Source organism: Brachyistius frenatus, unplaced genomic scaffold, assembly GCF_029030835.1.
Source record: "Brachyistius frenatus isolate BFR_SWC_R1_liver_20210118 unplaced genomic scaffold, ASM2903083v1 Contig_28, whole genome shotgun sequence".
NCBI lineage: Eukaryota > Metazoa > Chordata > Actinopteri > Embiotocidae > Brachyistius > Brachyistius frenatus.
In genome coordinates, this window is record NW_027210627.1 from 3701484 (window position 1) to 3716726 (window position 15243).

The following is a 15243-nucleotide window of genomic DNA, read 5'->3' on the forward strand; positions in this document are numbered from 1 at the left end:
TTTCAATATAGGAGTATAGTATATATGATAGTAAACTGAATATTCTAGGATTTTGGGAAGTTAATTGGACAAAACAATGTAGAGTTAGCTTAGTTTTTGAGAAATCACAATTCATCACTGCTTTCTGACAATGGGTAGGCCAAACTATTAATCTTTTTATCAGTGTGACGGATTCAGGGTAATCTATTGGTAGAAATGGAATTGGATATTAATAATCATGTTTTAACTTGAATATAATCAGCTGAAACTAAGAACCTTTTATGGTTTTTTTTGTTTTTTTTAACTTAGAATGAGCCCTTCATATACTAAGCTTGGTCCTCTTCCGAGGAGCGTTTTTCTACAGTAGCCCAGAAGGGACAAACTAAACACTGACACAAGAGGGCCTTTTGCACTTTTTGCCAGCTTCGCAGCCACCATATATTCACTAACACACTTGGAAGGGGACGAGCAGTGTTCAGTTAGTTGCGGTCTCCAGCCTCACCACTAGATGCCATTGAGTCATAAACGCTGCTCCTTTGAAAAGGAAAATCAGTTGCAGATTCATTAACAATACTTTTTAGTTGCAGGTCTAGTTAAAGCCTTTGCGTGGGTGGACTATGAGGATGTCGTGTCTTTGATAAATATATGGCATTTTAGGCCTGGTTTCCATGTATTAATGAATGAATGTATTCCATGGTTAATCCATGTATCTAAATTCACTAAAAAGAAGATGCTAGTTAGGAAAACACTATCAGCAAATTATACAGAATACTGCTACAGAAAAAACAATAAGACATTCTTGCAGTTTTACTCTTAGAGGCAGAGCGTTAGAAGAGGAGGTCAGATAACAAAAAAACCACATGCACCAGAGGAACTCGCAGTGCAAACAAGCACCTGGTATGAGAACAAACACTAAAGATTTACTGAATTCTACTTTTAGTGTGTTTTATGTCTGTGCCTTTTTGATTCCATTTATATGCATATAAATCTAACAGAGAGATACAGCTGGTGTCAAACAGTCTGGCATCGAGTGTATTTTGACACCAACCCACGCTGGCTTGCGGTTTCTCTAATATCATCCACATCTGCTATAAATAGCCCTGAGCAAGAGTCTAGTGTAGAAAAGCAAAGTCTGACGTAAATGATGTATTTTTTTTTTTTTTTCGCTGATGTTTCTTATACTGTTCCAGTTTCTCCTTCTCTTCCTCTCTCCTTGTTTTTCCGTCCGTCGTTCTCCACTGCAGGCCAATTAAATCTGAAAGCTTGATACTCTGGGGTCAAATGTTAGTTTTTGCTGAGCCTGTTTGAGACTCAAGTTGAAAACACCCAGCCCTCACATCACTTAGCGGCATCATCTGTATGACCTTGAATTGATGCACCAAGTCGAGCCGGTATATATTAATAATGGTTGAGCTGACAAAACCTTTGTGGGTCATTCTGTCTGACTGATAATGTTGGTGCTGCTTTTTACTTTGCAGCTTTACAGTAGTAGCCTTTTCTCTGTTTATATGGTGACATTTTTAAGTTAATTTATTTCTTCCTGCACATGTTTTATAAATATTCCCCTCTTCATGTATGTTCTCTCTCCCCAGGATGACTTTCTCTTCAGTGTGTCCATAGTGAGTGGGCTCACATGTGCTGTGCTGGCTGTGGCCAAGTTCATGCTGGGAAGAGTGCTGACGAGTCGGGCTCTTATCACTGATGGTAGGAAATACACACACACACACACACACACACACACACACACACACACACACACACACACACACACACACACACACACACACACACACACACACACACACACACACTTTAGATAAATATAAATAAATGAATGACACACAATAGTCAATACACAGCATCAGTATTTGCACTTAAATGTCTGAGAAAATGTTGTTGCTTTTGCATCTTTGGGAGTTTAGTGAGGTAAAATGAGGGTTAAAAGTTGGCCCAAAATATGTAAATGAATTTTCTTTGTCACCAACACCAGTTTCTTAATATTCATACTAACTTCATAATATTCATTAATCTGTTTTGCTTAAAATATTTCCATGTAATGTTGACATTTTCTTTACAAATAGATGTTTTTAGATACTGGTAGTAGAACTGTGTAGGATTTAGTGACATCTTGTGGTGAGGAAGAAGATTGTAACCAAGTGAACACCCCTCTGTGCCCCCTCCCCATCCAAGCATGTGAGAGACACTACAGTGGCCATACAAAACACAAAAGCCTCTCTCTAGATCCAGTGTTTGGTTCATTCCCTTCTGGGCTAATGTAGAAACATGGCGGTGCAACGTGGCAGGCTCCATGGTAGAGGACCCGCTCCCAGTGTAGATATGAAGGGCTCAATGTAAAGATCGATTCCAAGAACAACTGTTAGTATCAGGTGATTATACGCTAATGAAAATGTAAATATTGATTTTATTCCGTGTAAGCCAATATATTCCCCCTCCATCCTACACACTGAACCTTTAAGTATGAATAATATCATAATGTAAAAGCTCAGAAGTAAAATGACCTTTAAGTATCAGAAGTGAATGTTTTAATTTGGCAAAATGGCCTGTCAAACTCATATTATCATACATTATGATTGGATTATTATTAATGATGCATTAACTTGCCTGAGACGTTCCGGAAAGAGCTAATATTTATTATTTTATAAGCTGCTGGGCGGTTTAATTTAGTGTGTAGCACTATTTTACCTTTTATATGCTCATTTACAGTTTTTAAAATACTAAACAATTATAAGATATAAATGTGAAGTTAAGTGAAATATTTTCATCATAAATGTTGCAGAAAAAAAAAAAAAAAATCACATACAGTCAAACATAAAGGGGATGGAGCCAAAAGCAAACAGAAACTAACACCACAGAGCATTAGTATTTCTGCGTGTGTTTCAGTCTGTGAGAGTTGCTCACGCCTGAATTCAGAGGAGTTGTAGGTAATGACCCACAGCTCATAGACACATGCACAGTTGAACAGAAGTACAACACAAGCACACGCTACACACTGCTCTATCCCCAGGTCTCACGACGCACAAGGCATCAATCCAATAAACCTGAGGTTGCTGTTTTCCGAGCCCAGATTTATTTCCCATAAGACTACACTTACTGCAGGCAAGACAATAACCCACGGCGCTGGCTTTCACATAAGGAGAAATGTAATTATAAAAAAGACATCAGCAACTGTACAGGGTAACTCAAACATAGTAGATTTGGCAGTTACTTAGTCCAGAGTTGGTTACGTCTGAGCGTTTCAAGCCTTAAAAACAGTAAAGGTCTGCTCAAAGGAATGACAAGAGTTCCATCATGAACACCACCCGCATGTCTGTACAGCAGCCGCTAAGCATAGCTTAGCTTCTGATAAATGCTGAAAGGGGACAGCAGCAACCCTGACTCTTTGATTTACCTACCAGTACCTCTGAAGCTGAAGGCCTTTCAAATTTATTTGGTAAACTTTGGTAAATATTACATTTGTATGCATTTGAACACATTTCTACCCTCACACCTGACGGAGTTGCGTGGATTGCAGTAACTGGAGGCTTTTCTGGGTGCAGCCAGATAACTCGTATCTATTGATAGCATGTGAGGCATTTAGGGGATATCTGCTAATTGTGACTACAAAAAGCATCTTGCGTTACACTCTCCCCCTCTAAAGTGCATGAAAACTGAACAGAAACTCTTTTTACCGTAATATGCAATATAATTTTCTGGTAATTACAATGGATTTAATAAAATTGGAATCAAAAAAAGTATTGTTCAGGAACCGGTATCGAAGGCAAGGTATTGATATCAGTATTGGAAATGTTTGAACGCTACCTGGCCCTGTTTACATAAGTTCTAATGGTTGAGCTTTAGAGATGCAGGTATGTGGATTTGGTTTATTTAGAGTGTGTCTGTCTGTGGTCCCTTGCTTTTATATTTATGCTAAGGTATTTGGTAGATGTATCTACATTTTTACCCTGCAGACATGAGAGTGGAATTAACTTTCTCATAAAATGTCAAACTATCTCTTTAATGCCAAAGAACAATGTGCTCAGATAAACATTTTACTGTTAAATTTCAAATCTATGTACCATTTTTCATACCATCCATGTAAATCCTTGATGGGTCATTATTAGGGTTTGTAAAGCACATTTCCCAAAAGTTTGGGCATCTAAAAATGCTTGAATAAGGTTAATAAAAGATCATGATCACGGCTAAAACGAACACATCTCTCTTTTTTTCTTGACTTGTTTTGACCTGTTTGTTTTTCAGGGTTTAACTCTCTGGTCGGAGCTGTCATGGGGTTTTCAATTCTGATCAGCGCCGAAGTCTTCAAGCACGATACTGACGTGTGGTTTCTGGATGGCACCATGGGAGTTCTGATTGGACTCATCATTTTGGCATACGGGGTCAAGTAAGACATAAACCAGCAGCAGTCTCCGATTTGAAACATTTCATCTTTTCTTGTAGGGAATTTAGGCACTCTCTATATTCTACCAATGCCAGATTCACATGTCAACCTGACAGCTCTGTGTCGGCCGTGTTGAGACGCCCAGCAGAAGCCGTGAATTTCTGCACATCTACATATTTTCCAATAAATTCCATGCTTGTGTTCCCGCAGGCTCCTGAAGGACATGGTGCCCCGTGTGAGACAGACGAGGAACTACGAGCGCTTTGAGTGAGACGTGTGTGTTGACCAGACAAGCAGGTTCAGACACACACTCCGACACCCACACACACCTGGGTGCCTCCTGCCCTCTTCTCTCTCGTCTTTCATCCACATCTTGAACATTCACAGGGATGGTGCACACTCATGTTCCCATACGTACATATATGTGAATATATACACATATATATATACACATATGCTGCATACTGTAATTTAGTGCATTCATATGTGCGACATGTATCACGCACACACACACACACACACACACACACACACACACACACACACACACACACACGCACACGCACACACGAGAGACTTTGAGAGAAAAGGACATGACTGAAGACCATCTCCTGGAAAGAAAGCAGTTCAGTTAAAGTTTTTCTTTCTTCTCTTCTTCACGTTTTGCCCAATAAGGTACCAATTTAAAAAGTACATCCAGAATGAGGATGAGATGCGAAGGAAATGCTCGAGAACTGCTTTGGATTTGTTCAAACTGGACACACATTAATTGCTGCTAAGATGACATCGCTCACGCCATCGCAGTATTTTTCGACTCAAATTCAAAATCTGTCAAACGGTGTAGGTTTTACTGAAGTGAGGCCTCTTCAAAAAACTAAAGTATTTTTACCCCATGTCATTTAGTAATGAGGAAAATATAAAAGGAGCTTTTTAACAGGGTTGGGGTTTTTTTCCAGACTGAACACCGAAACTGAGGTCTGCCCACTAATTTATTTACTTATTTATTTTTATCTCTAGTTATTATAAACACGTGTTTCAGAGGAGTTCCCATGAAAACCTCAGCAGCCTCCTCACATCAGTGCAGCCTCTACCTCTTCGTTTGTATCTGACAGGGAGAGAGGAAGTAGAAAGCAGTGAGATAAAAGAGACCCGGACAGGGAGCATATGAGCAGCGCTGAGTCAGCAAACGCTGCTTCTTCGGAAACAGCATCAGCGAACTCAGTGAGGCTAGTCCTGATCTAGAAACTCTAGTGAACCTGAAATAAAGAGGACAAGAGGCCCTGAGATCAAGTTTAGACACATAATGGTTCTAAACCTAAGTGCACAAATCTGAACTGATTTGCTCGATTTTTGTTACATTTAATAACCGGGTCTGCTTTATGTGACGTTTCCAAGCACAAATTAGCAAACATTCACTCATATACTGATATTTGTTTATTACAGTTTATAACACAGCCCATTTTAACACAAAGAATAATTAAGGAATGATTTCAGGGTATTTAACCTGCTTTGTCTTAACTGCTGTGTCGAATTATAGTGTACATTTCTTTTGATTTGTTTGCAACAGACATACCTTAGTCACTGAAACTCATTCAGTAACTTTTGTTTATTACTTGAAACTTACAAAGTAAAATTATACCTGGCAATAGCTAACAAATGAAAAATAGTAATAAAGTTTTTATGAAGGTTATATTTTAATATCATTTGCCATATTCATGTTGTTTATCATTTTCTTCATGGACTGTTGTACTGAATCCACCTGGGGTATTAGTTTTAATAATATGATTTTATTAGTATTTGCTTCATTTTCTTTCCCCTCATTTTGACTGTGAAATTAAAAAACTTAATCTGAGATGAATCTAAGCACAAAGATAAAGCAGCCTGTGGGAATATCATTTGCAGACAGTGTTTTCTCTCTGTCTGCTTATTCACCCATTTTTCTGCATGTTTCCATTGTTATCATTCATCAATATGTGCAGTGAACAGAATGTAAATACAAGGCACACCAGTCTGTAAATATGTTTATAACACTGTTTGGGTGCATCAGTAACAAAAGTCACAATTAGTCATAGTGCTCTATGGCCGACGTGGGAGTAGACAGCGTATAGTTAAAAGTGCAGACTGATCAATGTTGCATATAGGTAAACATGTTTACTCTGTAGTGAGCATAGACTGTAAATGTTGTTTTACATATTACTGTATATTACTGGTGAAATTAAAAGTCTTACTGTAAGTTTTTTTGCACTGTAAGTGAAAATGTCTAATTGGATGTAGGTGTGATCTGATAGCGCTGTCCAAGGCTTAGCTGTGATTTATGAGTCGCCCTGACATTGCTAATTAAAAGCTGTTTAATTTATTGCCAAGCAAATTATTCTTTAAGGCACAGAAATGGGAGATAGAGCTAATCCGAGCCACAAATTACCTGCTGGCACACACCAGTGTTATTTTACTGACACTTTTTATGTCACGTGACCTCCCAGAATATCCTTTAAGAAACACAGAAGATTTCAAAGTCATGAATTAAGACAAACACCTGCTTGTAATCTTCTCGGACGACACCTTCGTCTGCATCAAACCGAGTAATCTGAATCCATTTTCCATTTTTATATACATGCATACATTCATTCAGATGAATTCAAGTCAGAACACACTGATTTAAATCATGCGTAAAAGCTGTGTTATGCACAAACCGATTTCCCTTTGACAAAAAAGTTTCACTATCTCAAGTGAAGCAAACTGAAAACAAGTCCCTTTTTATGGCCTGGTTTCTCTCCATGAATGTGGCTCCATAATGCGCGTGAGCCCCCTTGTGGATGGTAGCATCATGACATCATTGTGAATTAATATAAAGCTGTCTTGATCCAAAGGGAGAGAGTCTAAATTTATCCCCCAACTGTAGACCGTTACAAAGCCTTGGGCAGTGACTCTGAAGAGGCCTACATCCTCTCTACACTGTAATTACCAGCTCTGAGTCGGCATACTGGACAAAAATTCTTGGTATTATCTTTTAGTTCCATTGTATGAAGAATATGGTTAGCTATAAGATGCAGGTGTGAATCAGCTCACGCCTCTTCAACTCACCAACAGCACACTGATTTGTAATGTTTCCTCCCCTCCCCCCCACCCCCAGCCCTCCCTCCCCCTCTTTAATGCATAGAAGACAATCTTTACAATGACTTTTACTAGCAGAGCACAGTGTTTACATGCTGAAACCACAACACATGGCAGAGAACAAAAACTCATGATAACTCTTAGTAATCGTACGCTTTACTGTAGCTCTGTTGCTCGTACGGTAAACTGTTGTGTTGGATAAAACGGAGACTATTCTGATCTTGGCAACAAAAATCCTTTCTACCTCTCTTCTTTGCACTTTGTTTTATTTCCGCGTCACTTCTCTCATGCACATTCATGCCCGGTGCTCTGATTGTTCCCCCTTATTGTGCTACGTAGTGATGGATGATGTATGAAGCTGTTGCATTCACAGGGTAGGTGCATTGGCTTAATGCAAAAAAAAAAAAAAAAAAAAAAAAAATATATATATATATATATATATATATATATATGTTAATGTGACTCCGAGCCCTCGATCCACCACAGTCGGGGTGTCCTGTCCAAAGTTTGCGAGAAAGGACCCTTGAACATGTATTTCTTTGATTCTATGTCACACAAACATCAAACCTGTCATCAAGTAACAAGCAGTTAAACATCTAAATTCCTTTCATTATTTCATTTGAAACAGAAACATGTCCAGTTCTTTAGCTTGTTGAACTGTGCCAAATCACTGAGACCATTTGTCAGCTTGTCATCATTCAGGTGTGCTTGTAATGATGAATGGACCTAACATTACCCAGAAAACACATCCAACCATTCTACCAGATTTCACCAAATTATGATAGCAATACTAACCACTTCCCTTGTTGCTAGAGGCTTTGCATGGGCTTGTAAAAACCCTTACATTTCAGTGGTTACAAACGCATCGCAGCCACACACACACACAGATGGAAATATGTAACTGAATTTACAATAAATCTGACCATATAAGAGAATTATTATTTGTTTGTACAATAATGACATCATTGGTGTTACAGATGATGTAAATGCCATTTATTTATGTAAAAGAACAACAATGAGATTTCTCTTTGTCAAAGAGAAACGTTTCATTGGTTAATAAAGTTTTATCCTGCTTAATCATCAGCCATGTGGAGACATTGTCTGTTTGTTTGTTTTTGTAGCCCACTCAACAACCTTCACGGACACAAATACAAACCGGGTAGGAAATGGGGCCCTATAACGGTGTAGGATGGAGCAGTCACCATCCGATAATTAGAACAAGCACTAAATCCCTTCTAGCACCAATTCCAGTTGCACTAGCTCCAAGTCAGTTCATCCAAAAGAACTTACTCTGTAAAGTATTGCATCTGTCCAATCGCATCATCTCTGTCAACCTGAAAAATCAGCTGCTGTATCCATGATAAATGAAAAGTAAAGAGATGGAAAAAATATACATAAATTCAAAGAACACATAAATAAATGGTTATTAATTACATGCACTGTTCTCAACATGTTACAGATATTTTTCAGGAAGTAGGTATCAGACTTTTTTTTATTTATTATTTTGTTGTTATCTTTTCTCTTGTAAAACTATGTAATGGAATAGTTGAGAAATTATTTAAAGAAAAAGTTCAGCAATGGTTTAAAATGTGTGAAAGAAGTTGTTGGTGTGAGCTCAATGAAAAGATTGACGGCACTCTCTAAACTACTGCCAGCAGAAGGTTAGCTTCACGCAAATCAAAGACTCGGAACGGCGGGAAACAAAATCCACCTAACAGCACCTCAACCGGCAATAAACCTCAGTCAAGTTCAATGAAGAAAACAGATGTGATAAAAAAAAAAAATATGTTGAGCAGCTGAGCGCTTTGAAGTTTAGGAAGGTTTTCAAGGTCTGAGGATCAATGTAAAAGCTTGAGGTTACTCTTAGTGCATGACGATGCATTAGCAAGACAGTCCTCAGTTAAAACCGTCAGTCGTTGTACAAAACACTTTGCAATTGAAGAATTATTCAATTTTGAGTACCGTAATATAATGTTGCTTTAAACTGAAATCCAGAGTCTTAACAATCTGGGATGAAGCCCTCAAACAGCCAATAATGAGACTGACCCGATGAAAGTTTTAACTTTGGACATCTTTTATCTTATTTATTCAAACTCCAGACAGCACTGTACATGAAGAACAGTGGCTGGATACCAAGACCAAGTGTGATGCTCATATATCTTTTCATCTTTTTGTTAAAGTATATTCTAAAGAGATGGTGCAAGGACTAATGCATTTCAGAATAAAAAAAAAAGTCGTGTTTTCTCACCTCCTCAGGTGAAATTTCACACTTTTGCATCATCATCTCGGGCCTGCACTCTCCCTCCTTTGCCAAGACGATGCACGTCAAGTAAACCACAACGATATCACGGGAACATGGGAATGTATTCTTTGTATCTGCTTTCTGCTGTTCGGGTTTATAGCACACTGCGAATCAAACTGGTTATTTCACAATATTAAGAGATAGACGTTGTCTGAATTCTTATGTCTGAAATAAAGCTCCACGACCTAATGCACACTGCCATTAAGCTGATAGATAAAGTGTCAAGGAGGACTAAATTAGTGCCTAAGGGCTGTTGCATGCAACCAGTGCAGCTGAATTTGTTCCGTCCTCTTCGTTTACTGTGAAGTCGGCCGGCTAGTCTAATTAAAAGGACATCTTTTATCGGCATAGTAAAAAGCAAAAACCCCAGTAATACCAGAGTGCATCAAACCAGTCAGAAAACCGCAGTTTATTTTAATGTAAAGGACAACATACTAGGTATCATTAAATATATTCTGTATCAGAAATAGTGACACCTGAAATAGAAATGTGGTTTGAAATGTGTAAACTGTCGTTTCAATGCTGGTGTGTGGCCAGCTGTAAAGAGGTAAAAATAATTACAAAGGAAACACTTGTTGCCCAAGTGGTGATCTGTCGTTCATATCCAGCCCGGTCCCCCCCTCTCCCCCCCCCCAAAAAAGTAATACTGTACACCCATTAGTCCAGTGTCACCTCGCCTCAGCGTGAAAAGCACACGCATGGTTAATGCTTTATGTGCTCAACTTACTTATGTTACTTCAATATATGTGCATAAGTATGTTAAGCACATATCGTAACGCCTTGCATAATATAATTTATGTTATGTAACTTGCAAGACATACGTAAAGTTAAAGTAGAATTGCTTGTTTTAATCCAAACGATGGTCTTTTCTAACTCTCATCAAGTCGTTTTTGTGCCTAAACTCAGACAAAATTACACCCCTTAAACGCGCCCCATATTTCCAGGACTCGCACTCGAAATTAAGCATTCATGTCACATTTAACTCAAACCGTGATCTTTTAACAAAATGATTTCTGGTGCCTGAACCTAAAGCATCTCACTTTTCACGCCTCGGTGAGGCAAACCGTGACGCTGACACGGCCATCCTCTAGCGGACTGATGTGTATATTACACACTTTGTTGGGTTGCTATATCAGGTCTTATACACTCCTTCTGTGAACAGGAGTAAATCTCAACAGTATCTCCAACTAATGCCGTTGTATAAATCCGGGATGTTACCGTATCCAGGTAAGACATGATGCCATGACAACAGCTGTTTTTTTTTTTTTTAACATTATTTCATGTAACCTTTCCTTTACTTTCTTGTCCTACAGTGCAGATGCCAGAAACCTCACCCTAAATCACTGAGAGAACAGTTTGTGAGCTCTTATTCTAGATGTTCAGAGTCTAAAATTCAAACCTGGAGACCTCCTGCTGCTGAACCAGCTGGAAAAAGCTATATTGACATGAGGTGCTGCTTTACTTTGATCTAGAATTGACCTTTGTGCACGATGTCATACAGTACACAGGCTTTGATCGTCTGACCATCAGTTAGATACAAGCCTTGCATAAGGCTATCTGGTCCTTAATGTAGTCCCTACAGGGGTAGATGCGAATCAGGGACCGGTCTGATCTCACGCAGCTGAAGAGCAGGGGATCAGGCTGGAACAGATCGTGTTTGCTGGCGGCGTTGTAGGCTGGAAGCACCACGTGACTGTTAGACAACTATGATGTTTGGCAATCTACACCGTAGCTGTAAAGAAAAACAAAAAGTAGAGGAAACCATCAGCAACTGGAGTACGTACGCAATCATGAAGCCATTCCATTAGTAACGGAGAATTCCAGCAACACAATCAGATATGGAAGTAGACATGAATGAACTGCATATAACAGAGACTCACAATCAGAATTAGGTCTGTAAAGCTTCTGGTTGTGTAACACCTTTAGGAAGCTCCACCACTAAAATCATTTGTGGAATTTGCATGATCTCCCTGTGCCTGCATGGGTTTTCTCTATTTAACCTGGTTTCTGTCAAAAGGTCCAAAAAAATTTCAGGTGAAGGCTACACGCTAAATTACCCATCAGTGTAAATGTGACCATGAATGGTTGTGTCTACATTTCAGCTCAGTGATTGACTGGTAAACTCTCCAGGGAGCACCCTGCCTCTCGTCTAAATGATGACTAGACTAGAGGGATCAACATATTTAGGTTAGGATTTATGTCAGTGCAGAGTTCAGGTCTGTCAGCTCAAGCACTGAATGCCAACATAAATCTTTAAAGACTCAAGGGCGAAAGCTCGAGGCTGTTTTTTTTTAGCTTGAAACATTTGTTTTTGTTAATGTTCTGTTTGTTGCTCTTTTCCTTTTTTTTTTTTTTTCCACCTGAAAGTCAGACACCGACACAAGCTACTAAAACTGCCTCAGTGTTTTCTTTTAACCAAAACATAAAAGGTAACTTTTACAGCTTATTTCATATTTTTGCATAAATTCACTGAAAAAGAGAAATCTGTACAAAGTGATTAAAAGGTTCCCTGCGTAGGTGTTAAGAATTAGATGTTTTACACTATTTTAGTCTGTTTTTAATTGCTTCTAATTTTATCTGTAACATGTTGGATTTAGAAGAATAACCTGGCTTTTGCCTGCTCGCTGTTATTTAATATAAGACTGGTCAGTGATGTGTTTTCAGTACAGATGAGATAAAGATACCCTGCTGTGATACAATACTTCCAAATCTTAGAAAAGGTGGAGTCAGAAAATGCTGTATGGTGCTAATTGCCCAACTTTGATATACCTTATACCTTATAATACCCTAATTCCCAAGGTGAGAAACAACAGTTTAGAGCATTTTATTTGTTAAATACAATCATACTCGGAGGTGAGTGGTGAACTAATGTACCTCTGTACTATCACCACGTGGTGTCAGCCAACACCAGTTCAGCAAATAATGAATTTTAGATGCGGCTCTCCTCCTGAAGTTGCTGCTTTCTTTTTGAGAATATCTTTCACTTTTCTCACAAACACAGGCACATACTTGACATTATTTTATCATCTTGATAGTTCTTTATTAAAATCTTTTTTTTTTTTTTTTTTTGAGGGTTGCTTATAAACCTAATTTTCAACTGATACATGTTTCAAAAGTTCACTATAAATAATAATGATACACTACATTTGTTTGGGATCAATGTATGGTGTTGACAGTATTTTAAAGGTAGCACCAGCTTAGAAAAATCACACATTTGAATATATTATTAATTGTTTATAAATTGTTTTGTTTTTTTCTTTTCCTTCCATTTAGCTGACACCGGCGCAACAGCTGCTCTTCCCAGAAGAAAGGATGATTTACTATGTGTGTATATATTAAAAATGCATACAGGTATAGCAGATAATTACAGATAAGATAAGCATCCAGATAAGCATTCTTTACCCTACAGTATAACAGCAGAGGAAGCAGGGTGATTTGCTGGTAAATCGATGGACATAGCAGCCCTTATACCTCTGTGAACCCACAGACCACAAACCCATAAACATCCAGACGGTGAAATGAGGTAACTGAAGTATTTTCAAGACATATAATAACAATCAAAAGTTTATAATTTTCTTCTTTTAAAGCGGTTGCTAATTAGTCTTTACACTTCTACCCCTACTACTCTTTCCTCTGCTGTTTACCTTCCAGAACGTGGCGCTCTTGCCGTACACGAGAGCCTGGTTTCGTCTCTTGGTAGACTTGTGCTGCTCAGCCTCCTCTGAGCTCAGCTGGCGCTGCACCACAAAGCCCAAGAATGTGTTGTCTGGTGTATGAGCTGCTCCAAATAAGATAACAGATATCTATTACAATAATACAAACAATGATGATAGTAACATAGAAAAAACTAAAAACTCAATTTTCAAAGGTTAAAATATGGTCCATTTTTTGTTTCAAACGGTCAGAAACTAACAGAAATTATCAATGGAATGTGAAGAAGTTGCAGTTTTGACGTTATGTCGAAGACGTCAATGTATTTTGTTGCACAGATATACTCAATAAGTTAGCATGCTAACCAGCTTGCCTCGTCCCATCTTGTAATACAGTTCAAATGTATCTTTAGTGCAGATGACAACACAAACTGGTGTCAATGTATAGTTTTGCTTTGGCTGTTTTCTTGTTCAAGCTATAATGTAGGCTTAAGCGATTGACTCTTTTTTGGTCAAATAAATATTGGGTCCGTACAGCCTAACTTTACTTTATAGCCAAAGGGAAATAAAAGCCACCTACTAACTCGGGGAAGGTCTAGAATACACTAAATTCCACCAAACTGCTCAAACTGAGACTGAGGGCAGACTGCTCATTATTGCCTCTTATGGTAGGAAGTGATATTACCAGACAGTTCTTTAATACATATTGCACATATTGCACTTTTAATACATTTTTTTTTATTAAAGCTTTAACGTATCCATTTTTGTTCTTTGCTAACAAAAAAACCCAAAACATCTGTAAATCACCAGATTAGCTGTTATAGAAGAAAAGTGAGACAGATACATACGGAACATAGTGTAGAACTGCATAGGGATCAAGTTGAGGCCGCCAAATGGACTGAATCATGCACCTGATAGACACACACATATGATTTGCTAAGGTTACAAAACCAAGCACTATTTTATTACATACACATGCAACTACTTACTAATAAAACACTGACACTTTGTATAATGCTTTAAACTAACTTACTAAAGTGCACTTAAATAAAAGCCTCCAGAAACACGAGAGGGCTGAAAGTATGTGGATAATATTTCTGTTTGCATTCACACCATGTGCATCGGACTCAATCTGACTGAGTACCTAGAGACACTATGCCCACCCACCTATCGTGGAGACCTGATTGCCCTACAGGCCTGTCAATCAAACCAGCCTCCAAACAATCTGATAAGATGGAGTGACTTTAGAAAATTACACTATAATGACTTGAGGGGAAAAATGAATCGACTTCACATTTCATGGGAGAAGTTGAATGGGAGTTTATGGAGCCAGAGCCTTTTTTATGTACAGTCTGTGGTTAAAACACCCCCAAAGTCACACAATATTACAATTTACCTCGAGGCGGCGGTAGGCCAGCAATTCTCATGTTCTGCGAGTTAAATTAACTTTACAAATTGTAAAGGGGCTACCTGCACAAACGGATCTTAAAACTACGCGAATAAGTTCCCTTGGTCCGAAAGCTTTGCGCATCAGTCAGGTTTGGCACCATTGTTGGTCAGTAAGTCCTGACCCACATTTAGAGTTTCAATTCCTCCATAAGGAGGTGGATGAAGATCAGATCTGAAAGCAGTCTCTGCTATTTTAAGAGCTGATTCTTCTGTCACCGCACCGGGGTGTACCAGGATCTGGGAGATAAGGGGCAGAAATAAATCCATAGACAGAGGACAACCCCAAATGTGCTTGAAACTCCCATATTTCTGTTGTTTTTAAGACAGAATTTAAAAGCCCTCTGGCAGCTTGGACA

The 15243-nt window shown here is 38.6% G+C and overlaps 1 protein-coding gene across 2 annotated transcripts in view; it reads left to right on the forward strand.

The window, feature by feature from the left end:
* The window catches only part of tmem163a (transmembrane protein 163a), a 61356-nt gene extending 52787 nt beyond the window's left edge, over positions 1-8569 (forward strand). For both annotated transcript variants that reach the window (XM_069698872.1, XM_069698871.1), the window contains 3 exons: positions 1572-1683; positions 4237-4378; positions 4586-8569. In XM_069698872.1, coding sequence (XP_069554973.1) covers positions 1572-1683; positions 4237-4378; positions 4586-4646 — 315 coding nt within the window. In that variant the 3' untranslated portion in view covers positions 4647-8569. The remainder of the gene's footprint in view (positions 1-1571; positions 1684-4236; positions 4379-4585) is intronic.
* Positions 8570-15243: the final 6674 nt, after the last annotated feature.